Source organism: Cryphonectria parasitica (genome assembly GCF_011745365.1).
Source record: "Cryphonectria parasitica EP155 unplaced genomic scaffold M406scaffold_1, whole genome shotgun sequence".
NCBI classification, from domain to species: Eukaryota; Fungi; Ascomycota; class Sordariomycetes; order Diaporthales; family Cryphonectriaceae; genus Cryphonectria; species Cryphonectria parasitica.
Window position 1 is genome coordinate 2,560,383 of NW_024468909.1, and position 23,314 is coordinate 2,583,696.

Sequence of the window (23,314 nt, forward strand, 5' to 3'; positions counted from 1 at the left end):
ATAGTAAACGAGTGGACGTGGTACTCCCCTTACGACCGGCCGGGGCCAACTCAAAACCCCGAAGGGACAGCTCAGTCATCCCGAGTCACAGCTTCAGAAAGCCTTCCTCCCGCTAACTTCGGTTTGTAAGCCCCCCCTGCCGTCCCCAATTGCGCGCGCCCTGACCGCAAGATATCCCAGCACACACAGGCCTGGGCAAGAGATCCCTGGGAAATCCACTACTTGCTTGTACCTCCGTACCGCTGCACTGCTGTGTTGTACACGCTTCTTGGCCCCGTGGACACCCATGGGCGCCCATGGATCTACCAGTTTGCACCACCCCTGCAAGGATGCTGAATGCTCCGCTGACTGCGAATTTCCAACGACGAAGGCCGAGTTGGACCCCGTGGGCCGCTGGACCCGACCCACGGCTCCGAAGAGGGAGAAAGAAAAAACAGACTTGAGAAAAGGTACTTACAAGGGCCCTGTCACGACCTACTTACTAGTTCTACCCGCATACAAACGAGAAAAAGACGGTCAGCTGCGATCGTTGATAAAAGAATCGTGTCTCCCCTCCGGTCCCGATCACAGACCGCTCACTCTGATCTGATCTCCTCTTCACACACAAAACAAATGCTCCATCTCTTAACTTTACCAAACCAACCTTTTTTACTACACACACAGTTCAGTCTTCACTTTGACTACTCCATTTGAATAGTCGACCCAACAATACATGCGGCAGACCCAACCTCATCTCCCGCCATAATAGTAGCTGTCCCACGGTGACTCTTCACCTACTACTACTACTACACCAACAAACAACCCCTGCAAGCCACCCACTTATTGGATCCGCAAACGCACCCAAGTTAAGCGTCTGCCTTGAGTCACCAAACAACGAGATTACTACGACCACTCCGCATAAAAGAAAACACTTTCTCCTAGTTTTTTCTTTCCCTCCTCTCAAAATGTCGAATACTTTTACTACCACATCATCACCAACGGCCTCATCAGTCTACGCCTCCCCCCTCTCTCCCTTCAAGAAGCAGAAGATGTCCATCACGCAGACATACTACCTGGCCCACAAGGCCAGGGCCAAGCTCTCCCACGAGGCTGCCATGCCTGACCACAACCTTCGTCTGCTCGTCGGCCACGCCAACCTCCTCGACAGCCTGATGCTCGAGCTTGCGGACGCCGAGAGGGAGCAGGAGTCCTGGTTCAACAACTCCGTCCGCAGCGCCTCCCAAACCGAGAAGCAAACCTCCTCGCCTCTCTCCAACGAGAGCAGACACATCCAGTGGGCCGACTCCATCCCAGAGGAGGAAGAGGAGGACGAGGACGACTACGACTCCTCTTCAGATGACGACAGCGACATCTCAGAGGACGAGGAGGATGAGGACGTCGAGATGGCCGATGTCGTCTCCCTGCGTCGGGTGCCTTCCCACCATCACAACAAATCAGCACCCTTCAGCCCCAAGATGGAGGTGGTCGAGATCGACATGGAGGATTTTGAGGACGACGATACATATGAGGATGAGGACTATGCTGGTCTCGCCCTCGTTCGCTCACCCTCACATCATTCCGCCGCCTCACCACCTGAGCTGGAACAAGATATGGACGAGTCCTCAGAAGACGAGTCAATGCCGCCCTCACCGCCCACTGCACTGCTGCCCACCTTCAACGAGAAGCAGCAGCAACCACACAACCAGCAACAACAACAGCAGAAGATCTCACCAGAAGAAGACGACGACGCAGATCTCTACGATGACTCAATACACTACATGCCTGCAGCTCGCAACACAGCGAGGCTGGTGAGCGCGATCTCGGTTTACTAGACTGGGCACCGCCACAAACATTCACCGCCTGCATCTTTTTTTTACCGCTGCATCAGCGCTCATAATTCGGCATCACGTGTATTTTACGGTCTAGCGATTTGACGACTTCATCTCTCGATACCTCTTCTGCATAGCATTGGCGTTGGTTTTTTTATTATTATCATTATTATCATTCATCTATGATCATGGAAACAAGCGAGGGGTGACCTCGAAGGCAAAGGGAAACGGGGCACAAATGTCACCACTCAAGGGAGGAACACTGGAACAGGCGACCCCGCGGAGGGGTTGGCTGGATTGGCAGATGATCGGCTATCTCGCTCACACATACCCCCAGTCTCATCTGGCTGCAGGTCATGGAGCAATGATAGGGTCGAGATACCAAACAAATAACACAAATCCTAAATCTCAAATACATAATCCGTCCCAACAAAAAGAAACTGTTCATCTTTGCGTGCATTTGTTGATTATTCAATCCTGTTTGTGATATGCTCATAATCTGAACCCTACTAAACAACTGCCAGATTTGCGTGTTGCCGTACGACGACGAACGACAAACGACAGCGACGCCGATCACAAGCAAGAGACTGGGGGAAAACGACAGCAATTGCGTCAACACCCATGTGGGGGCCGAGCTCGGAGGGGGCAGTATGATTATTCGAACAACGCACACATGCGGCGAACGCACACACGCACACACACACATACGCCTTGTGGCTTTGTCATTGTCCAGCCCAACATGCAACCCGGCAGAACCCTGCCTCGGCCTCTCGCGTTCTTCTCGCATACCCCAGATTATTTTGAAATTTATTTATTTTGAATTTTTCTCTTAACCTTCGTCATCGAAACCGAGTCTGGAAATCTACCTCGGTCTCGCTTGTTTGTCTCCTCTGTGCTACCTAGTAAAGTCCTCGGTCTTCTCGCCACATGATGCCGTTTTTACTCTCTTTCGATCTCGCAGATCTCATTTTGGTCAGGAACTGGTCGGCAGCATGTGCGCGAGTGCGAGACGAACGGGTCGTCTATCCAGCAGTCAGGATCGCACTCTTAGCCATTGGCCCCGCACCCTCCTTTGGCCCCCGCGGCCAAAAAACCAAGCATCCTTCCAACGTCCATTTTAAAGTTTCCGGTGTCAGTGTACCATAGTGATGTGTGTTGTGCCCAAAAGGCCGAATACATCCGTCCGAGTCCGACGGCATGAGCCTTGCCAGCTTGCCAGGGGCCCCCAACGGATTTTAGACTTGCGATTTGGTATTATAGAGAAAAAAAAAACAGGATCAAGACCACTATGGTACGTAGTACTACGTCTACTGTAACGGATATGAGCATGGGTATTCTGCTTTTTAATCAGCAACCATTAGAAAGAGCGGATGATTCATCAGCCATCAAATCCACAGGCACAGGATTGGGAGATTTTGCTGAGAAATTGAAAATCGCCCCTTCCCAGCCTATACGCGAATACATGATAATCGCACACAATACCTGACGTGCTTGAGCACGCGAACATTGAGACGCTCTCTAGAATCCTGATCGTCGCTTCTTTAGCGGCCATTTCTTCCTAGGGGCTGCTGTGTGTATGCTGTGCGTTGGCCCAAGTACAGTACTTTTGTGAGTGGGCTGGAAAAACTCTGGTGTGATGTTTCGTTTCACGATTATGCATAATTTGTTGGGTTTGATGGCTGGGGGAACGCAAGGAGGGGGGAAAAAAAACCAACAAAAAACCACAAAAAACCACACACTTGCATTTACGTGCGTAGTGAACCTTTTACCGCGCCTCAGCCGCGGCAAGCGATTCGTTAGGCTTGAACAAGTAGGGAGTAAATATGTTTGGAGGGGGGACAAGTAGGCAAGACCGTCGTCACGGCCAGCAGGCCCAGGTCAGTTGCGTTCGCTGGTCATGCCGACAGGCCAGTGCGGCGCTCCGACCCTGAGAACCTGCTATCGGCCGCGAATCAAACACGACACGAGACAAGAGGCACCATAGGACGTTTATGATCATTACTATCCTAGGACATGGCCTACTCGATGATATCTTTTGATTCTTGTCTTTTCTTTCCTTTTCAATTTTCCGTCTTAGGTCACCGCGCATGCACACATGTATGAACACACTTGACACACTTCAAACTCGACTCATGATCTCGCAAAAAAGGAAACCAATAGGGATGGTGATCATCGTCCTAGACGAGGCCACCGCTGTTTAATAGCCTGCCGATACAACTCGGCTACCTAAAGGCGGAAGAAAGGATGAGAGAATGAAAAGATGAAAAATCTTCACATGACGATACTATCCCCCAAAAGAATGTCTACTCGTCACCACAGGCTACTTCGTAACCGCCTTTTCTTGTTTTGCCTGCCCCTTGGCGTTAAATTGCGTGAGGTGTGTAATGGGCTGGGATGACTGGCTGGCAGGCTGGCTGGCTCTTGTCATTGGGCCGTGGTAATTGTTCGGCTGTTTCATGAAAACTGCACCAGACAGCGCTGGCCTGCAGCTGCTGCAGCTGCAGGAGAGGGGGGTAGGGGGGGGGGGCCACGAGCTTATCTCGCAGATAGATGATGACGGCGCAGATGGCCCTGTAGTAGTCGGTCGCCTGGCTCGGAAGACGGGTCGGCCGGTCGAGAGGGGGAGGGGATTGGGCTTTGTCGCAAGCACACCATCATCTCTATTTCTCACACACCTCTCGTCCCCGTCTCTCTTGTATTGGGCATTGAAGGAATGAACTACGTCTCGGATTTGTGTGCACCTAAGAAATACTCCAGCCCCCAAGTCATCCTGTTCATCCCTTAGGGAGAGCTGTAGGCGACAGGCAATGCCTGGTCGGGCGATCGCAGGCACGATGTCTGCATGCATGTACTGCACTGTACCAGGTACGCATATGCAGTCCAGCCCGACCCGACCCGATTTCCATCGACACAAGGCATTTCAGATGAGCCCAGCAAGTGGGGTATGACTCGCTTCCGAGGGGTGAAGAAGAAAGAAGAAAACAGAAGATCTTTTTCCCATTTCAATACTGAATGTTGAAGGGTTAGCTGAGATCTGCCAGAGTATCTTATCTACAGTAGGCGTACAAGGCAGATCACGCGCCCGTTGTCACCGGGGCGCTCGTCCGAGACAGCAGGTTTCCGGGGCCGACGCCGCTCGCTGCCGTCTGACCGCCCGAGTGGGTGTGGTGGGGGTACACTTAGAAATTCTGTGTGTGTGTTGTGTGTATGGGCAGCGATTCTGCACAGCTGACTATTGCAGGCTTGAGGCGCGCGATTGTGAATCGAGTGAGAAAGACACAAGACAGCTAGCACCTGTCGTCTCGTTGCTATGGCACACCATTCCTGATGCCGGCCCACATCTCTGCGTCTATACATGCATCCATTTCACAGCGCCACGACAGATACTGGACTCTCAACGGTCGTATCGCCTGCGGCGGCGACGCGGTGAACGGCCTATGGTACAGTATAGTGCCATGGTAGTACCAGCATCTGCCCGCCCTGCCCACAGCTCCCCTCCAGATGGGTCGTTTGATGGCACCAGCCTGAGGGGACCTGGGATGCGGTGAAGGGGCTGCAGCTAAGTGGGAGTCTGCTCGTCGTAAGTTGCAACTGCTAATGCACGCAAGAAGGCGGTCGGCTCCTCTTGCCTGCCCAGATCTGACTTGGGGTGGCGGGCGGCCCCACACACTGCAAACTATAGATGTGGGTGGGCACAAGCCATTGCGTGTCCTCTCTGCCAGTGTGTAGTGTTCCATCTACTGGAACTCACCGTCGCAAGAGCACTCCATTCCTTCTCTGCATCCCTGGGAGGTGAGCCAGAACCGTTTGGAGGGGGGGGGGGGGGCAAAGGGTTCGGGAGGAACGCTTCCGAGGTCGGCTGCCAACCTGTTGTTGTTGTTGTTGTTGTCGTCGTCGTCGTCGTCGTTGTCGTTGCCATTGTCACTTGTTTCGTGACGAGGGTTTCACCCCTCCTCGCTATCGTGTCGTCGTCGTGTCGTGTCGTGTCGCCGTCGCCGTGGCCGAGTTACGACGGGAGGCCTCCTCCTTCGCGCCCCTCATTCCCCTTGCCAGCGAATAGATACAGCGAGAGTGGGAGAGAGAGAGGGAGGGGATGACAGAGCTAGTCATCAACTGGTCCAAGTGACTAGTCAACAAATTCATGGATGAAGAACAACAGAGACTGCAGACGGGACCCCACAACCGTATCTCATCGGCCGCTTCGAAGAGGAGGGGATCTGGTCAAGATGGCGATTTGCGGGGATGGATGTGCGAATTGGGGGCACACAGCGGTCCGTCCGTTGCGTCTCTCCCTTGTGCTTGCAGGTTGGGATGCAGATGTGGATAGTAGGTGTGGATTGTGGATGTGGAGGGGAGGAGGGTAGGGAGGCTGGGCCTGGGGTGTTTGCATGTGTGCACGGTGGCACAACAAGAAACCACAACCACTCACAACCAAGGTGGATCTCATCCACCCCAGGGTACAACTCACTTCTCCGCCTTCCCGCATGTGAGAGGTGATGCGGCTCCCTCGGTGAAGACCGAATGGCATTTGCTCGCGTGATGCGGCTGGACTGGCCGGCGCAATGAGATGGAGACCCTGCTCCTCCTTCTTCTCCTCCTCGCCCATCAGCCCACCCTCGATACGATGAGGGGGAGAAGGGGGATGAGTGAGGTCCAAGCTCCCTCTCAGTATCTCAGATCCAAATGCTCCGGTGCAGGGTGGTACCGTGCAAGCAAGAGGAAGGTCTTTGCATCTGCATGTGCCCAGTTTTGATCTGTGCAGGACTCGGTGCAAAGGGTTGGACGGACGGAGGGGGGATTTCGGAGGGATCCACCTTTTCTTCGGACGACGTCGATCGGCGGCGGTGGTCATGAGAAGCCGGTTCTGTCTGCGGCACGGGCACGGACACGGACACGGACTCTGCTCAGGTGGTTGCAACTTGCATTGTGTATATTTATATGCCATAGCAGCTCGTTGTGCAATGCTGTGACACCTGATTCCGAGGTGAAGACCTGCGCTCACTGGCACGTTCTCTCTTCGTTGGGTTCGACGTGTCAGTCGCGTATCGGCGACAAAGATGCTAACTATCTGGAGGTTCCTAAATCGAAGATGATCCGAATACTAATAAGGAGTTACAGTCAAGACAGAATAACGGTGCAGTGCCCCAAGGAATATGTAGGATTGTATACGTTACCGTTCGTGGACTTACCATTGCTGGTGATTTCTCCTCGGAGCTGTGAAAAAATGTGGAAGTCAAGTATATCCTGAAACTCGACAGCCTCGTCTGAGGCCACTCACGATGAGGCTATAGTTGAGAATCACAGAAGACAGTGGCGGTCTCCAGCCGTACAGGGATAGTAATTTGCCTGAGTGACTCTGTCGTTCTATGAGCCCGCTGCGGGCGGGTGGATGAATGGATGCTGGTGGTTCGGTGTTTACTATTAGGGGGGGAAGATCTATTCAGAAGGTGCGCCGTAGAAAGATAGAAGGAAGGAAAGGTCAGTCACGCAGGCTAGGATGGTTGAAGCTATCTAGGAAGGGCAGGTGCGTGTCAACCCCTCGCATACTTACTCTAAGCACTTAAGTCAAGTAGTCATCACGAGGCTGTTTCTTACCTGCACTCTCCATTTATATCTTCATATCCTGGTGCGTTTGGGGAAAAGCGGAACCCTGGCATGGGAGCCAGGCCTCTCTCTTTGCTGATAAAGTTTAATTAGAGATGTTATTGCCCTCCCCCTCCCAAGCAGCGCCCTCAACTCCTTTTTTTTTTTTTTTTTTTTTTTTTTTACCGGCAACAACTAAACTGTACAGAGTCATTACTTTCTTCTAGCCCTGGACACCGCGCCGACTGCAGCATGGCGTCTGGTTGGATGTGGTTGTCGCCTGATTCGGACTCGGATGAAGACGGGGTTGTGAAATACAGTCCCGTCCACCTGCCTGGTGGGCTCGTGGTCTGCTATCGCCATCTTCGGGTCATCTGCTCCCATTGCTGCGTTGACTACAGCCTGACACGCCACGAAGACGACAAAGAAGAGGAGGAGGAGGAGGAGGAGGAGGACGACGACGACGACAACGATGATGACAAAGACGAAGGTGAAAATGGCGACGACGATGGCATTGAGATCCTGAACAAGGGTCGAGGAGAATCGCCCAGGCTGCCGCAGGCTCCCGCCTCCTCCGCGCCTCAACCCACGATCCACCTCCGTGGACCCATGGTCCTAGGACCCGTGCTACCTAGCCACTGGCTTACCGAGACGTCTCCGCCTCCCCCGACCGCGCCGCCCCTCAATCTCGTCCGTGGCACAGGCCGGGTGATTCCCAAGAGGTTCAAGGGCGGCGATCTAGACCACTTCAGCTCGCGTCTCGAAATGAGCAACGCCAACATCCGCTACCGAGACAGCCGCGACCCGCAACGCATGCTCATTTACACCGACGGCGCGTGCCTGAACAACGGACAGGCGGACCCCCGCGGGGGCTGGGCGTTCGATTGCTCATCCGTCGTTGTGCAGGGCCGGCTCGAGCGCCGGGGGCCCTGGGCTGGGCGCAAGGAGGAGGCAGTGACGGCGCAGACGAGCAACAGAGCGGAGCTGCGCGCCGTCGTGGCCGCGCTTCGGTACTGCGACTGGGCTCAGGGGGGCAGGTTCACCAGCTTGGTGATTGCGACGGACAGCGAGTATGTCGTGCAGGGAGCCACGTCGTGGGTAAAGGGCTGGCTGCGGAACGGATGGCAGACGAGGGGCGGGGGGGATGTCAAGAACAGGGACCTGTGGGAGTGCCTGCTCGGGGAGGTCGAGAAGGCGAGCGACCGTGGCTTGAAGGTCGAGTTTTGGCGGATCCCCAGGGACGAGAACACGGTGGCAGATGAGGCAGCCAAGAAGGCTGCCGAAGGACCTGCCCCGGAATATTTCCGCAACGTTGTGGTTTCGTGATTGTGCTCGAGGGAGCCCGTCACGATCTGGCAAGGCTTCAGAACTAATCGACGAGGTCGAACCCCCTTTGGTACATCATGATGTTTTGTCCCGTGCAGTTTGGGAAAATCTGTACTATTGTTGTGGTCATCTGACTAGAATCCACTTGAAAGCCTGTCCTGGCATCTAGTGTTTGCTATCGCGCCCATGTCTCTGTGGCAAATCCTCATCAACGGCATACTCATACGGGTTCTCCTCCGAGCTCTCCCGATCGCCGTTGTGCACAACATGCCCGTCAATCGCCTTCTCGTCGCCGCTCCCGCTGGAAACCGCCGTCTGGTTGCCACTCTCGTCCTTGACCGCCTCGTCCGCACCACCACCACCATCACCGTCACCACGGCCCTTCTCCGCCTTGTCCGCAGGGTCATTTGTCTTCTTGGGGGCGGTAGGGGCGAAGCGGCTTCGGACGCGGATGCCCTCGCCGTACCGATGAAACAGAAAAGGAATGAGGGCGAGCAGCGCGCCCACGCCACCGATGAGCGAGCCGCCAGGCCCAACGCCGAGGGTGGAGAACATCTGGTTCGTGAAGAGGGGTGCTACGGCTCCGACGGCGGATCTCACCACCGTGTTTGCTGCAATGGCGCTGGCGGCATAAAGGAGATACGTATCGACGAGGTCTGGCATGAGGAGAGTCAGGTCAGTATCTATTTCTTCTTCTTCTTTTCCTTTCTTTTGACCCATCAAGCCCCCTAGCGACGGGATATGCAACGGTATTCAAGACCCAGCAGGTGAACTCACAATTTATGAACGACACAGAAATGGTCAGCATAGCCGCGGCCAAGAGGACGCCCGCAAGGGTCGGGACGATCCAGTGAACGTAGTTGAAGTTGGCAGACCAGGCGAACCAGAACATGGCCAGGGCGAGCGCCGGTCCGCCGAACATGGCGGTGCGCAGCCGGTCCTCGGGCCTGAGCTCTCTGCCCCAACCGGCTTTCTTGTTCTGGTAGCGCGAATCCAAAAATACAATCAGCGCACCCAGCGCCGCGCCGACAATGAGCCCCAGGAGAGGTAGCTCGCCCACGCCTGCGTTCCAGCCGCGGTGTTCCTCGAAGACGATGGCTGTGGTTTGAGGTCAGTACTGAGTTGGGAAGAAGAAAAAGAGGAAAACGGAGAAAAATAAAGAGAACTCACGGTAGATGGCAAAGAGCATGTACAGCAGCAGGTATATCATACACATGTAAATGGCACACAGCAGCGATATGGTGTCGAGCAGGATAATCCAAGGCCTCGTCAGGGCAACCTTGTAAATGCTCAGCAACGAACGGCTGGTCACCTCGATGGGCGCCCTGATGTCCTCGAAGCCCGGCACCCGCGCCGCCCTGATCCTCTTGGCCTTGTAGTACAAGATCACCGGCCCATAAGTCTCGGGGATGGTAATTAGGAAAATCGCCGTGAATCCGCCCAGGAAAAGCAGCACATAGAAACTCCACCGCCAACCCTCGACCCCTTTTGTCAACTGCAGGAAGCCAGAGATGACAGGTCCCAGCGCAGGCCCGGCCCATACCATCATCGCGAAGCCGGCCATGGCAACACCGCGGTGCATAGGGCGCCAGAGGTCGGCCAGCACACCCGGGGCATTGCTAAGCGGGGCGGAGGCGAAGGTGCCCGTCAGGAAGCGGCCCACGAGCAGGGCGGCAAAGTTGGGCGCAAAGGCGCACAGGAAGTTGAAGGCGAGGTAGAGCAGGAAGGTGATGTAGAAGATGGGGCGGCGGCCGTAGAACTCGCTGAGCGGGGCGAAGACGAGCGGCCCTGCGCAGTAGCCCAGCAGGAAGAGGGTGATGGTCAGGCCGGCGGCCTCGGCGGAGACATGAAAGTACTCCTCGATGCTCTCGAGACAGCCCGACGGGCTGGCGGAGGCGAAGGTGGCGTTGATGAGCAGGAGCACGGCGCAGATGGTTATGTAGGCACGCCTCGTGAAGGCCCAATTCAGGGGGTTCTCGACGTCGTTTTCGTCAAAGGTCAGATGGCCGTCGTCGTTGATGGTGGGGGGGTGGTCGAGGCTGTGCTCTACATCTTTGCTGCGGTAGGGTTTGGCTGTTGGCTGGGACAGAATTCTTGCTATCCCGACCATTGTTTGGGAGGGAGTGGGGAGTGTGGTGGTGGTTGTGTGGACGAAGCACTTGTTTTTTTTTCTTCTTTTCTTTCTTTTCATTCCACAAGGAAGCAACTCCAATATTAGAGAATGAGAGATGAGGACTTGTGCTTAGTCGAGGAGACTGATCAACCAAATGTCTACCTCGATCCAGGTGGCTATACTGTACTTGTGCACTGCAGGCAAATGCTATATATTTGTGGTGTCTCAGAGATGCATACACATTTATGTACCTGCAGTGGTGACTGCTCAAATGGGTCAGCCTTTGGGTTTCCAGGAAAACCCACACTCTTAAAGAAGAGAAGAACGTCCACAAATTTGTCGGAGATACTGGTTCTCTAGGAGATTGGTGTAAATTACGTCAAGTGTCCCTCGAGTCTTGGGGTTTCGTCGTTAGGAGTTAAGTGTAGACGATTAACACCGTGAAACCCATGCCAAATACTAGTACAAAGCACATCGTACTAGTCAAAATCCATCGTGCAGGTTGCAGAACAGGTAAATGAGCTACAAGGACCAGGTGTCTGGGACCCTAAACTCAGGCATCCTGGCATATATAAGCTATAACTCAGTACAGTGGCACCTCCCTTAAAGGTCGTTATAAAGAGGTTGTACTCTAATAAGTAATTAATGAAATGCTTGATAGTTTAGTCTGGTAGACTAAAGTATTCCTTCTTGCATGCTGTTGGTACCATATCTGCTTCACAGGCCTACAGAGCTTAAAAGGTATCATGATCAGCTCAATATCCCTTCATCCAGCACTGAGATCCAAGGAAAGCAGCAAAGTGAAACAATCCCTTCAACTAAGCTTGAGAGCTTTACACAAACTTGACCATAATCAATCGATACACACGGCAAAGTCACCTTCTAGCATTACTGCCCCATCCCAAAAGACCCAGACCCGCTGCTATTCATTTGGACCTGCTGCCCCTTGAGCCGGTGTAGTCTTTTCTGCAACCAACCAAGCCACCTCTTTATTCCCACTCTGCACAGCTAGCTGCAATAGATTCCGACCATGCGAGTCCTTGACATTCAGTTGAATGTCAGGACGGTTGAGAAGAGTCTCCACTAATACCTTGTCACCATTTGCGACCACAAGGAGAAGGGGGTTTCTCTCATGCGAGTCTTTGTGATCCTGGTCTGCTCCATTCTCCAGCAGCAGATCAACAATGTCCTTGTTGCCATTCTCAGCTGCAAAAAGGAGCGCTGTGCGGCCCAGGTCGTCTGCATGATTTGCGTCCGCTTTCTTAAGCAACAGCTCTTTCATCATATCCTTATCCCCTCGCTCAGCTGCTGCTAGCAAAGCCGTTCGACCCTGCCAATCCGCTAAATTTATCGAATTCGATGGACTATCGAGCAAAGTGCTGACCGCAGCGTTGTTCTTTGCCTGCTCCGCGGCCAGGAGCAGCGCTGTCCGTTTCAGCTTATCCTGAAGGTCCTGACGAGCGTTCTTATCCAACAAGAGTTGGACCAACTTCTGATTGCCTTTCTCTGCCGCCAGATGTAGTGCTGTCCTGTCCGCCATGTCTGGCAGGTTGACGTCAAGCTCTGGGGAGCCCTTGTCGAGTAGAAGTGTCACGACATTGTCGTGTCCCTCTTCAAGGGCTATCAGTAGCGCCGTTCGGCCCTCGCAGTCGACATGATTTACTATCTTGGTCTTGCGGTTGGTCTTGCGGTTCGTCTTCTCTGTCGACCTCGGTGTGCCCCCATTGGGCACGGTATCGTCCTCATTGGAAGAGACCTCCCCGGAAACTTCATCACAGGAGTTACTGGCAATATGGTCGAGAAGCGAGCTGATGATTATGGTATTTCAGGTTTTCGCCGCCCACAGTATCGGTGTCTGGCCCCTCGGATCCGGGATGTCTGGGTTCGCACCCTTTGAGAGTAGCAACCCCAAAACCTCATGTTTCTTGTACTCGGCCGCTATCCCGATTGCTGCCCTGCCAAATCGGTCTTTCGCGTCTTTGTCCACTCCCTTCTCGACGAGGAGTTGGACCATTGGCACCAAACCTCTCTTGACCATCTGCAGGAGAAGTTGTTCCATTTTTCGACTCTGGGGCCTCAGGTCGAGTTCTTTTTCCAGTAACAAGCCGACTATCTGGGTGGTCGCCATTTTCAGCCGCGAGCTGCCAGGCTTTCTTCATCTGGGCGTCGCGGGCATGTGGGTCGGCTTTGTGGTCGACCAGGATCCGCACGATTTCGCAGTTGCCATTCTGTGCCGCATGGTGTAGTACCGTTCGTTTCTCATTGTCAGGAATGTTGGTATCGACAGTCCTCTGAAGCAGCGCCTTCACCACGGTTGCTCGGCCTTCAAGGACGCCAAGGCAGAGAGGCGTCCTCCCGCGTTGATCCAGCGCATTGATCGTTGCCTTCTCCTTTAAAAGTAGGTCCACTAATGCTTGGTCGCCTCTTCTCATTGCCCAGTGTAGTGGTGTGAGACCATCCTCATCTTTCATGTCGACATCTGCCCCCCTCTTCAGCAGCGAGCTAGCAATGCCTACATATCCCATCTCGGCGGCAAAGATGAGTCCCTTTTTGGTCAAGATGCGCTCATCACGAAGGCGTTTGTCTTCTCCCAAAAGTGCCTCAACTATTGATTCATGCCCCTTCTCTGCCGCAACCTGCCACGGCCTGTTATTCGAATCGTCGTAGATGAAAGGCTCCGCACCGCCCTTGCATAGAGACATGACCACCTCGTAGGAACCTCCCCAAGCCGCACGGTGCAGGGCTGTTTGGCCATCCATGGACTTCGCGTTGGCATCTGCTGCTGTCTTCCTGCTGAGTGGCTAGAAGAAGTGCGCTGCCAGCAAGCAAGTTTCTTGAGAATTCGTCGTCTTGATTGACTTTGACTCTGTCGTTTTCGTCAAGACTTAATAGCACCAATTGCCCCATACTGGATGTCTGATCCTGGCTGAGCCACTTTTTGACATATTGAATGATGTCTTTATGCCCGTAGAAGAACGCTTGGCTGTCTGGGCCGGTTTTGAAATACAGCACCATGGTCTCGGGTGGCTTAGAGCCCTTGGAGGCCTGAAGCTTGCATTCTTCATCGAAAAGCGAATTGTACGCATCTTTGTCGGAGTACAAGATCGCCTTCCAGTCTTTGAACCCTGTAGGAATGTCTGATGCAGCAACTGGCGTGTTGCGGTCGGTCGCTCCTGCATCTTCTGTGGAGGGAGCTTGATCCGTCGCCTCGTTCAGCCCGTCCACCGAACAATTTCCCACGGGCTTGCAAGGGGCTCCTGCAACCTTGCCGGGCTACCTATCCTGACTCTTATCTCCCAATATTCTTCCCCCTTGCTGCCTCCGCCAAGAGCTGAGCGCAAGTAGACAGGCCCGACGAAATGGCAACAAGCCGTTCCTTCTTCATTCATTGTGAGTTTGACTAGCAGTGCTCTAGTCCGGGAGTCCCCATTTTCGACCAGCAAAGCGTGCTCGTGTTTGCTTTCACCTTTTAAGGCTGATTGCAAGGATACCTGCGTGAGGGGGTGTGTGCCTTTCCAGATGAAGTCGTTCGGCTCGATGCTCTCAGTTCGAAACACTTTCCAGACTCCTTCGAGGTCGCCGTTCTCGCGAATTTCTAGCAACTCAGCATCATTTTCAGCCAGCGGCATGTCCAAAATATTGGTAGGACACCAGCTAAATCCAGGTGATGACATGGTTGCCGAATTATGAAAGAGGTGTCCCTGGGCGACCTTTCCCAGCTTGCGTAGGATGCGCTGGTAAATCTCTTGTTGTGACAGCCCTCCGTACACATCTACCCCGGCCAGAAGACCTGAGATCATGGGTATGTCGCGCGGTTTCGAGGTGTCGCGGGGACCTAGAATGGCAAGAAGATCGCCGAGACTTTGTACACTGGCATTCCTCAACTTGCGGATGGATTCTGCAGTGGCGTAATGGCGGCTAGAGGGCGAGATATTGGCCCGCCCAACTGCATCCAGTATTTCGACATTCGTCTTCATCTCCATATCTCTATTATATATGTCTCGAGCCATAATGATCGGCAGACTTGCGTACGTCTTGGTAGCTTGACAAAGAAGACTCGAAGCCATCTAATTCATAGTCGGAAAGGGTGTAGCATTTGAAGTAAGATTCTTTGGCAAGTATCCTACAGGCGCCATGACTGATGAAATATTTATTGCCCACCCAGTATCGGCAGAACACGTGTGAATACAGGTCCGCCAAGAAGCCATAAGGCTCTGATGATCATTCAGGAACCACTCGTCCTTTGCGACTGTTGGCGATGCAGACCAATGAAAATTAGAGAGAAGTAGCACATTCCTGCCCTTACTGGCCAACCTACCTACTGAAATATGACATGCATATCAGCTGAAACCCAAAAAGTTCACGCACAGCTCCGCACCCCAAGCTACGATATTATTTTTGGATTGTCATGCATGGAGCTCAGTGACGAGACTACCAATTACCTCTCGTCGCAGTACGCATCTCTCTCCATTTTAATTCAAAAGAAAAAATACGTGAGTGAGTGATCTATGGCCCCCACGAGGGCTCCGCCATCCATAACAATGCTTAACCGGGCTGGCGTCTTCACCCACAGCCCAGCTATCCGCTGACAGGGCGACTTTCCGGCTGCGAGTCCAGCACGCTGGCGGCTTATTTGGCCGCACAGTGACGGAATCCTAACGACATGCTGTCTGTTCTGCTGCTCGTCGGGCTCGATGTCATCAATAGTACCATCGCACAGCTTGCTGGCCGCGCCATCACGCCGGTGGTCCTTTTTTTTTTTTCCCTTTCCTCGTGGCTGGGTAGCATATAGCCCCGCCATATTGCTCTTCAGCTTCCGAAGTCCGAAGCCCCTCCTTTTCCTCTTAGCTCGCTTCTGTAATTTCTTTTTTCCCTATTCTTACCCCCCAGGCATCTTCTAGCCTTGCATGCACGTATACAGATGGACGACTGATGCCAGAGTCTGAATCGACCCTTCTGCAGGTGGCCATCCTGCAGAAGCAAGGCGTGGGGCTCGACCTGGAGATTCTGGCGCGAGGCATGCGTACCGCACCAGCCCTGCCATTCACAAGGTTCTCGAATTCTGTACTGGCCGTGTTTTGGATCCTGCTTCTCATCACTGTAGAAGCCATAGACCACAATGCATGGTGTTGGTTCTATTTCTGTGTGCTAACCACATCAAGTTTCTGCCTGTCTCTACATTGGTATAGACGTTTACCCTTGCTAACACGATACGCGGAGATTACAGGCTTGTTGGGCATTGATCTCCTCGGCAGTATTCAGAATATCGTCGCCGCTAGCATCCCACGCTCGACAGCCACCCTCGGCAATTACATCAAAGAGCACGAAACATTTAAAGACCGGCACGTGTCTAAAGTGCTGAAGCAGGCCGAGAAAAAGTACCCTCTCCTTGGCACAGCTCTACTCAACGTCTTCTTTCCTGGATCTTTGCGTGTCGACAAAAACAATGTGGAGGCAATCGCATTCTAGAGGGCTGCTTTGAAGAGGATATATGAAAAATAAGAATAAACATGGCATCAGGCTGGATCGCCTACCAGATGAAGAAACCAGACAAGTCAAGCGAAGGGATGGTTGAGGTGTGTTGAGAATCTTTCGAGCCTCCGAGACACAGGACTGGGCTCACACGTACAACCAACCTTTTTAAGGGTTCACTCGCCTCCCGAGTCCTCAGGGAGTGTCCGGGGTTCCTACTCTGTGGGACAATGAAAACCAACCCGCCCAATAGCATTTGCACGTCCCCATAAGATGGATTAATTCAGTCAAGCCTGATACCGTATAGGCACTGGGGAGCAGCCAATGCATCAGTTACACAGGACCCTCGGTCATAAATCTGTCTCGACAAGTTTTTAGCCTGGCACATACGGTAGTAGAACACTCTAGCTCTCAAATTTATCATATGCCATAGCAATTATGTTGTCTGTAAAGACAATAGAAGCGAGCAGATAGTACGTATTGTTTCGAATAATTTGGCTCGACAGCATTGGTCCCTATTGACCAATGGGAGGCTAACCAGTAAGACTAGCCAATCAAAACTTTGGATCATGCCCCACACCACCAGCTCCCTGCCACGCAAGTACATTCTAATACATTGTACCATAGAAGACTACATGAGCTAACTCTTCAGCTCTTCAGTGCCCCATTTCTTTCCTTCAACCAGTTCCCACTCGAGGCTCTTCCAATAACCAACCAATCGGCAGACCAACCGAAGATGACGTCCCATGAGTCCACTGCTATTCCCACTTCCACTTCCACTGCCGCTTTCTTAGCCACTCCCATGCAACCCAACGACCCAACGCCCTTCAAATGGGCTCACATCCCTGGTTTCGAGCTGCTGCCTCCCGACCAGCACGACGCCCATCTCTACCGCCGAATCAGGGAGTTCAACCGCATCAAACTCTCCCACTACGACGGCGGGTACTGTCCCGACGACGAGTACCCTTCCAACCTCGACAACCTCTGCATCCTGTTCTTCGGAGCCAAGGAGGTGCCGGTGATGGACGAAGCCTACGTCCGCGCACAGGAAGACCGCGAGAAGACCCGTAGGCTGCGTTTCAAGGAGCGCAAGGAGCGCCGAGCCAACGCCGACAACAGTCCCCGCCCCTCCGAACGCGACACCCTGCACGTCCCCGAGACCAACCCCTACCAAACCGCCCCTCCTCATCACCACAACAAGAAACGCGCACGCGGCGATGGCGCCGATGGGGAGGCGAAAGACGAGGAGGAGCCAGTAGCAGAGGCTCCTCAGACACGTAAACGCCACCGTGCCGGCAAAACCCCTCGCAGCAACAGTGACAACGAACCTGTCTGGGCCAGCGGCGGCGCCGCCTCTTCCTCTTCCACGTCCCAGAACCTCTGGAACACGCCACCCCTCATACACCCCGACATCGCCTTCCGCGAGTCCCTATACGATGCCCTAGCCGACCCCCAGGGTGCCGCGTTCTGGGAGCGCATTTACGGCCAGCCGATCCACATCTACTCCCGCACCAAGGTCAACCCGGAGACGGGCCAGATCGAGAACATGGACGACGAGCAGTATGTCGCCTACATCAAGGCAGAGATGTTCAAGAAGACCCAGTCCGGCTTCATCGAGGAGCAGAAGCGGCGCCGCGAGAGGGCCCAGCAGGCTGCGCAGCGCGCGTTCGAGGCCGAGAAGGCGGCTAGGGAACGGCAGCGGCGGGCTGAGGACGAGAGGAAGCTGCAGAGAGACATCGAGCGCAGCCTGCGCCGCGCCGAGGACCGCAGGAAGAGACGGGCCAGGGAGCAGAGGTTCGACGAGTACACCAAGCAGTGGAAGGACTGGGACGGCGAGCCGGCCAGCATCCCCTGGCCCACCGAGACCGGCTCCCGCAAGGAGCTCAGCGAGAAGGGCATCCGGTCCTTCTTTGTGCGCGGCCTCGACCTCAGGGGTTTCGGCAGCAGGGCGTTCTCGGCCAAGTTGAAGGAGCAGCGGGTGCGGTGGCACCCCGACAAGATGCAACAGCGGCTTGGTGGCAAGGACATGGTGGAGAAGAGCGTCATGGCGGACATTACGATGATTTTTCAGGTGATTGATACCCTCTGGGATGATACCCGCAAGGCTACATAAACAGCCTATGCACACAACGACACCCACGCGATATGGTATGTGGGATCCTTGATAGACTTGAGGAATGAAATGATTATTTACGATTTGACCAACATGTGTTGATTGCCCACTCTCTCTCTAATCACCGTTGCTGAAGAGGAAAAGAGATGGCATGAAATCGAATTTCTAGGGAAGGTAAAGTGCCCCTTCTACATAGCTCTAGTCCTATGTCCAGCTGAGTCGTAGCGAACTATTGGGCATGATATGTATATAGCTTTACCTAGTGATGACTCTCCCAGCCCAGTGAATCGATGCTAGGAAATGCAGGGAGTACCAAAGACTACTCTGAGGAGCTGAAAGCATAAGGCAAACGAGGCCAAAGTATGTCCATCAGTGGCGCGCTCTCAACGAAATGTGTTTCGAAGACAAAGACAAGACGCTTTTCGAGGAGACGCCGATATGTCTCTGGTGCCGCAGAATCCTGATTTCGATTCTGGACAATGATTCACTCGCTATATCAGGATAGAGAGGCTGTTTTGTCTTATCTTTCTTTTTCAAGCGAATCCTTTTCTAACTGTAAAGATGCAGCAACGCCTTGCTCCAATGCTGATTACTCTTCCCCATGCAGAGTGGCAGGTTTTATCGACAACGATCTTCATAGGGGTGTATGTATAATCAAGGGTTGAATGAAAACAAGAATCAGACCAGACACCCAGCCGCCGTTATCAGGACGAAGTGGTGAAAACAGAGAATCCAATATTCTCCCGGTCGTCGTCGATGACACGCGCGTACCTGTGATATTGTTAGCATCTTCTTGAGGAAAACGGGTGAAGCGAAGAGGGAGCAAGACTTACTCTAACAATAGCCTGAAGAACCACACCTCCATATCCTCCTTTCGCAATATTTTGTTTGCCCAATCCCTCCCCTGCAACGCCACTCGCTCTGCCTCCTTCTTCCCCAGCTCTCCGTCACCAAAGAAACGCACAGCCTCGAGCCACTCGTCTCCATGCAGGCTGAGGGGGATGTAGTGCGCCCACGCCTTTATCCACTCGTAATGCCATTCCCTGAAGAGGGCAAACTTGTAGATCAGGCTCCTGCTCTTGAGGAACGCATAAAACCGGCCCGAGAAGGCATTGCCGTCCATGTCCAGGAGATACTTGTATTGCCACGCATCCTGCTGCTCCACCCGGCTCGTGACCTGGAAGAACTCGGTCTGCGCGTCGCAGTCGCCGGGGTCGCACTGCCCCACGTGAGAGAAGCGAACATTGATGAGATCTTTGTAGTCACCACGGGGCACCTCTTTCACCACCCATTCCGGATGTGTCTCGTCGCCTTGGTTGCCTAGAATCTTGGCCTGGTCCGCCGCGTTGAGCTTCTGCACCAGTCGCTGTCGGTGCTGCCGCCGCCACCCACCGTTCCGCGAGAACCCGCCCGTGGTCGAGCCTCGCCAGTACAGCTCGTCTTTCTTCGTGGCCCAGATCATGTCCTTCTTCTCCTCGTAAGGAACCTTGTCGTACCAATACCACGGGGAGGGGTATAGTATGTCGTTGTACGACGAGATCTTGCTCTGTGAAAAGATGGGAAACAGGTCGTGCACGATGTTGTAGGCGTTCGGCCTATCAAAAAACCCATACGTCGAGCTGAGGCTCGGGCTGTAGCAGATGTCTGCCATGGCCGTCTCGTTGTAGACGAAACCCAGCTCGCTCATCGCGTACCTCTCCACGTCATCCACACGGTCGACCTCCTCCAGCGCACGCGCTGGGCTCTCAGGCGGGCACGACATACGCGAGTGCGTCCAGACGGGCTGGTGTGCAAATACGTTGAAGCGCGTGAGCTTGGTCTCTGTGAAATACGTGCCGTCGTTCAGATCCCGCGGTTTCTTGGTGAAATAGTTCCGCGGGTTGGTCACTGCATTCGCCGCCTTCATGTTCTTGTTCTTGGCCGTTGCCACCAGCCGTTCCATGTCATCATGCGGCACAACCACGCGGGGCTCGTCGTGGATGTTGAATGCCAGGTCCATGTTGGGAAGGTGGGCCAGGAACGGCTTCATCATACCCTCTGTTGCGTCTCGCTGCCAGTCACCGCCGCCTTGTATGTGTGTGATCCTACCCTCGCGGATCTGTACGCCCAGCAGCGCGTTGTCCCATCCCAATGCCTCGGCCGCGCGGGCGCGGATCGTGGAGGGCTTGAGGCCCCAAAAGGGCGTGATGAGCTCATGGATAAGGTCGAACTCGTCAATCAGCTGCACACCCTTGCTTGTGGCATACTCGAACCACTTGTCGAAGTTGGGCGGTGGAGGGATCCCGTAGCGGCGACGATACTCGGCCACTGCGTCTGCAAGCGTCTTTGACTGGCGCGCCTTGGTCTCTTCTAGCTTGTTCTCGGCCTCCTTAATGAGATGCCACACGGGGTGAGAGCCGCCGGGCGCGGGTTTGAACTTGGTTCGCGGCGCATCATGATCGATATCGGCGGGTGGACGATTGAGATTGGGGTCTTCGTGCACATTCTTGACGTTGGAAGGCGGTGGTCTCGGTAGGTTCAGGTTGGGTAGGAGCGTGGTAGGTCGTTTGGGCGTTCCTAGCTGCAGCACGCTGTAGGCGAGGAAGCACAAGAGCACGATAGCTCCAAGTGTGAGGGTCTGTCGTGGTCGCATCTTCCATCACAGTATACGGCCTCGCTCGAGCCTGCAGGGCCTTTGACTTTGAGCCCTCGAGCAGGGCTCGAGTCCAGATAGACGAGTCCAAGACTGAACGAGATGCGAAGACGTGGACCGGGGGCGAGGTCGAGAGGCGGCGAGTGAAGAGGCTACCTCCCAGCTTGTCCGTCAATTAGGCGTGTAAAGTAAGCCTTTTGAATGACATGAGGACAAAGACTCGAGGGCATTGGGGCGTCCGACCAAACCTGACAACTTGCTTTTGCAATTTGGCGATGCCAGAAAGGTGGAAAGGCCCGAAATCTAACATGGAAGCAATTCGTGGGATGTGCCTCGAGACGGAAACGGAGCGCCAGGAGAGAGCCGATAATCATCTACTTATCATTACCCGCTATCTGAGGAGGGCCCACTCGTATCTCTCAAACATCCCACACTACGAATGCAGGTAAACTTTCCACGGGCAAATGAATACAAGAACATGATGGAGCATTAGGAAATAGCTTTTTGAAGAAAGGATATAAGATGGAAATCGTGAAAATCCTTAGCAGCGCAATATTTCTGACATCACTGAACTTTGTCTACTAGTCTGAAACACTTTTGGGTATCCTATCTCGCTGTATCTTGCCGACCCGTGAATCAAGTACAGCAACGGCACAGAAGCAATGGCGCAGAATTAAAATCAGAGACAATCCTCACAGTGTGGAATGTGTCTGGTCTCCTTTCTACAAATTTACCGTAGATGAGAACCCCGATTGTTACCATCATATCACAATGCGAGTAGCTCGCTTTGGTCACAGATGTGGATGTGGTTGTGCATCTGTATGCGTTGGAACAGTGCGTGAAAAGTGAGGCATGATCTCTTGAAGATCGAGGTCTTCTATTTTAGATCATCTCGAAGGTATCTCTGGACGTGAAGGGTGACCATCACCATACATCCTGTGGATTTTAAGACACATTTTGCCATTTTTGTGCCATCCACCAACGCCGTCTATGCAACAGCGAGATCCTCTTCGCTTGGCTCATTCCATCATGACCTTTGTAATTGTCTAGTAGAAGAAACCAATGATCTTGCCAGAGACGTGCTTGCGACGAGCCTCCTCGTGGTCCATGATACCAGCGGAGGTGGTCAGAATGACGTAGCCGAACTGACGCGAGGGCAGCAGGCGGACAGTCCACTTCTCGAGATCGGCCAGCTTGACGTTGTAGCGGGGAGAGATGACACCGGTCTTGTTGAGGCTGCGAGGAAACATGTTAGCTGGATCTGCGTAGCAGCATTCTGGGGGTGTCCTTGGCGTCTTTATACATACCGGCCAATCAGCTGGACAACGATCTTGCCGGAGCGGTGGTCGTCAACCTCCTCGAACTCGCCAATGTAGCCTGAATAGAGATGTCAGCAAATGTTGCGTAAGACTAAACGTTAGACTACATGAGAAAATTTCAGAGAAACGTGTAAGATCTCCGCAGGTTGATCTATCGGCAACTTAAAAGACTGGAGTCGTTGGAATTTTGAGACCGTCGTCTAGTTATCATGCCGAAGTGGAGGGGGTATCCTGCAGTTGTGGTATGGTGGTATATAGGGGACGTAGTGCAGCAGAGAAAGGCGACATACCGTGCTTCTGCATGACCTGCAGGAACTTGACGATGACCTTGGAGGAAGGTCGGATCAGGACCTGGCGCTTGCCGGCCTTCTCGGCATTGTTGATGTTCTTCAGAGCATCGTTGAGGACGGAAGTGCGGACCATCTTGACGGTTTTATGGTGGGTTGAGTCGTGAAGGAGATTCTCAAATCTTATGCGAGATGAGGTATCTGCCGCCAAAAGATGCCATGTTAGCCTTCGGAGGCTCTAAGAGCGTGGAGAGTGCCCTCTGAGGAGGGTTCTGCCCGCTCAGCGTCGATGGAGAGAAGCGTATCGAGGAGGATCTGTCCGTCATGACCGCATCGTGAAGTCGCGGGCGGCGTCTGCTGCGTGATTCCTCGTTGCGACTGGGTCGTCCATCCTCGATTGCTCTCCCCGGCCTTCGCGAAGGGGCGTCCCCTCCTCCCTAGACAATTCTTCTCAAGTCATGATTACACACTGCAGAGTTGACATACCTCGTGGTAGATGGTCGTTTAGAAGGTGGGTGGGGGAGGAGTGAGGAAGATAATTGTGATGGTTGGAAATTGAACTTTTTCTCTCAAGTCCCTAAGCGCGAGGTGGAGTCGTTCGCAGCAAAGTTCGTTTTGTGGGAACTAGCCCTAGCAAGCTGCACTGCTCACTAAAAGGCCC

At 53.7% G+C, this 23,314-nt stretch overlaps 12 protein-coding genes across 12 annotated transcripts; 7 read left to right on the plus strand and 5 right to left on the minus strand.

Annotated features, from left to right (window-relative positions):
- Positions 1-624: 624 nt before the first annotated feature.
- Positions 625-1,340, plus strand: M406DRAFT_354271 (uncharacterized protein; the record flags this gene model as incomplete). Its single annotated transcript, XM_040922875.1, has 1 exon — positions 625-1,340. A coding segment is annotated over exon 1 (396 nt), but the record flags the coding sequence as incomplete, so codon positions are not given.
- Positions 1,341-1,591: 251 nt separating this feature from the next.
- Positions 1,592-2,175, plus strand: M406DRAFT_320201 (uncharacterized protein). Its single transcript, XM_040919359.1, has one exon. It carries the CDS (start codon positions 1,617-1,619, stop codon positions 1,809-1,811), a length of 195 nt encoding a protein of 64 aa, XP_040781091.1. The 5' UTR covers positions 1,592-1,616; the 3' UTR covers positions 1,812-2,175.
- A 3,857-nt stretch (positions 2,176-6,032) lies between these two features.
- On the plus strand, positions 6,033-6,793 carry M406DRAFT_354277 (uncharacterized protein). The gene has a single exon (XM_040922876.1). It carries the CDS (start codon positions 6,051-6,053, stop codon positions 6,303-6,305), a length of 255 nt encoding a protein of 84 aa, XP_040781092.1. The 5' UTR covers positions 6,033-6,050; the 3' UTR covers positions 6,306-6,793.
- An 850-nt stretch (positions 6,794-7,643) lies between these two features.
- Positions 7,644-8,717, plus strand: M406DRAFT_335866 (ribonuclease H-like protein; the record flags this gene model as incomplete). The annotated part of the gene is made up of 2 exons (XM_040921078.1): positions 7,644-7,881; positions 8,095-8,717. 2 exons carry the CDS (start codon positions 7,644-7,646, stop codon positions 8,715-8,717), a joined length of 861 nt encoding a protein of 286 aa, XP_040781093.1.
- Positions 8,718-8,991: 274 nt separating this feature from the next.
- On the minus strand, positions 8,992-10,827 carry M406DRAFT_59232 (uncharacterized protein; the record flags this gene model as incomplete). The annotated part of the gene is made up of 4 exons (XM_040924626.1): positions 8,992-9,050; positions 9,086-9,373; positions 9,495-9,815; positions 9,888-10,827. The coding sequence occupies 4 exons, from the start codon at positions 10,825-10,827 to the stop codon at positions 8,992-8,994; spliced, it is 1,608 nt and encodes a 535-aa protein (XP_040781094.1).
- Positions 10,828-10,925: 98 nt separating this feature from the next.
- Positions 10,926-11,088, plus strand: M406DRAFT_53729 (uncharacterized protein; the record flags this gene model as incomplete). Its single annotated transcript, XM_040924527.1, has 1 exon — positions 10,926-11,088. A coding segment is annotated over exon 1 (150 nt), but the record flags the coding sequence as incomplete, so codon positions are not given.
- Positions 11,089-12,001: 913 nt separating this feature from the next.
- On the minus strand, positions 12,002-12,481 carry M406DRAFT_243577 (ankyrin; the record flags this gene model as incomplete). Its single annotated transcript, XM_040916222.1, has 1 exon — positions 12,002-12,481. A coding segment is annotated over one exon (480 nt), but the record flags the coding sequence as incomplete, so codon positions are not given.
- A 174-nt stretch (positions 12,482-12,655) lies between these two features.
- On the minus strand, positions 12,656-13,262 carry M406DRAFT_246243 (ankyrin; the record flags this gene model as incomplete). The annotated part of the gene is made up of 2 exons (XM_040916400.1): positions 12,656-12,855; positions 12,941-13,262. The coding sequence occupies 2 exons, from the start codon at positions 13,260-13,262 to the stop codon at positions 12,656-12,658; spliced, it is 522 nt and encodes a 173-aa protein (XP_040781097.1).
- A 2,231-nt stretch (positions 13,263-15,493) lies between these two features.
- Positions 15,494-16,299, plus strand: M406DRAFT_325599 (uncharacterized protein; the record flags this gene model as incomplete). The annotated part of the gene is made up of 3 exons (XM_040920004.1): positions 15,494-15,536; positions 15,752-15,853; positions 16,058-16,299. 3 exons carry the CDS (start codon positions 15,494-15,496, stop codon positions 16,297-16,299), a joined length of 387 nt encoding a protein of 128 aa, XP_040781098.1.
- A 1,393-nt stretch (positions 16,300-17,692) lies between these two features.
- Positions 17,693-18,406, plus strand: M406DRAFT_221821 (uncharacterized protein; the record flags this gene model as incomplete). The annotated part of the gene is made up of 1 exon (XM_040915604.1): positions 17,693-18,406. A coding segment is annotated over one exon (714 nt), but the record flags the coding sequence as incomplete, so codon positions are not given.
- A 713-nt stretch (positions 18,407-19,119) lies between these two features.
- M406DRAFT_86945 (family 90 glycosyltransferase) lies at positions 19,120-21,047 on the minus strand (the record flags this gene model as incomplete). The annotated part of the gene is made up of 2 exons (XM_040926094.1): positions 19,120-19,186; positions 19,249-21,047. 2 exons carry the CDS (start codon positions 21,045-21,047, stop codon positions 19,120-19,122), a joined length of 1,866 nt encoding a protein of 621 aa, XP_040781100.1.
- Positions 21,048-21,893: 846 nt separating this feature from the next.
- On the minus strand, positions 21,894-23,155 carry M406DRAFT_354280 (40S ribosomal protein S22-like protein). The gene is made up of 4 exons (XM_040922877.1): positions 23,140-23,155; positions 22,657-22,854; positions 22,355-22,424; positions 21,894-22,283 (listed from the first exon to the last, which is right to left on the minus strand). The coding sequence occupies exons 2-4, from the start codon at positions 22,787-22,789 to the stop codon at positions 22,094-22,096; spliced, it is 393 nt and encodes a 130-aa protein (XP_040781101.1). The 5' UTR covers positions 22,790-22,854; positions 23,140-23,155; the 3' UTR covers positions 21,894-22,093.
- Positions 23,156-23,314: the final 159 nt, after the last annotated feature.

Coding starts and splice junctions, on each gene's coding strand:
- M406DRAFT_354280 (XM_040922877.1), bottom strand. CDS start 22,789: ATGGTCCGCACTTCCGTCCTCAACGATGCTCTGAAGAACATCAACAAT. Junction 22,425..22,656: donor GCAGGTCATGCAGAAGCACG/GTATGTCGCCTT, acceptor ATCTCTATTCAG/GCTACATTGGCGAGTTCGAG. Junction 22,284..22,354: donor GTTGTCCAGCTGATTGGCCG/GTATGTATAAAG, acceptor GTTTCCTCGCAG/CCTCAACAAGACCGGTGTCA.
- M406DRAFT_320201 (XM_040919359.1), top strand. CDS start 1,617: ATGCCGCCCTCACCGCCCACTGCACTGCTGCCCACCTTCAACGAGAAG.
- M406DRAFT_354277 (XM_040922876.1), top strand. CDS start 6,051: ATGGATGTGCGAATTGGGGGCACACAGCGGTCCGTCCGTTGCGTCTCT.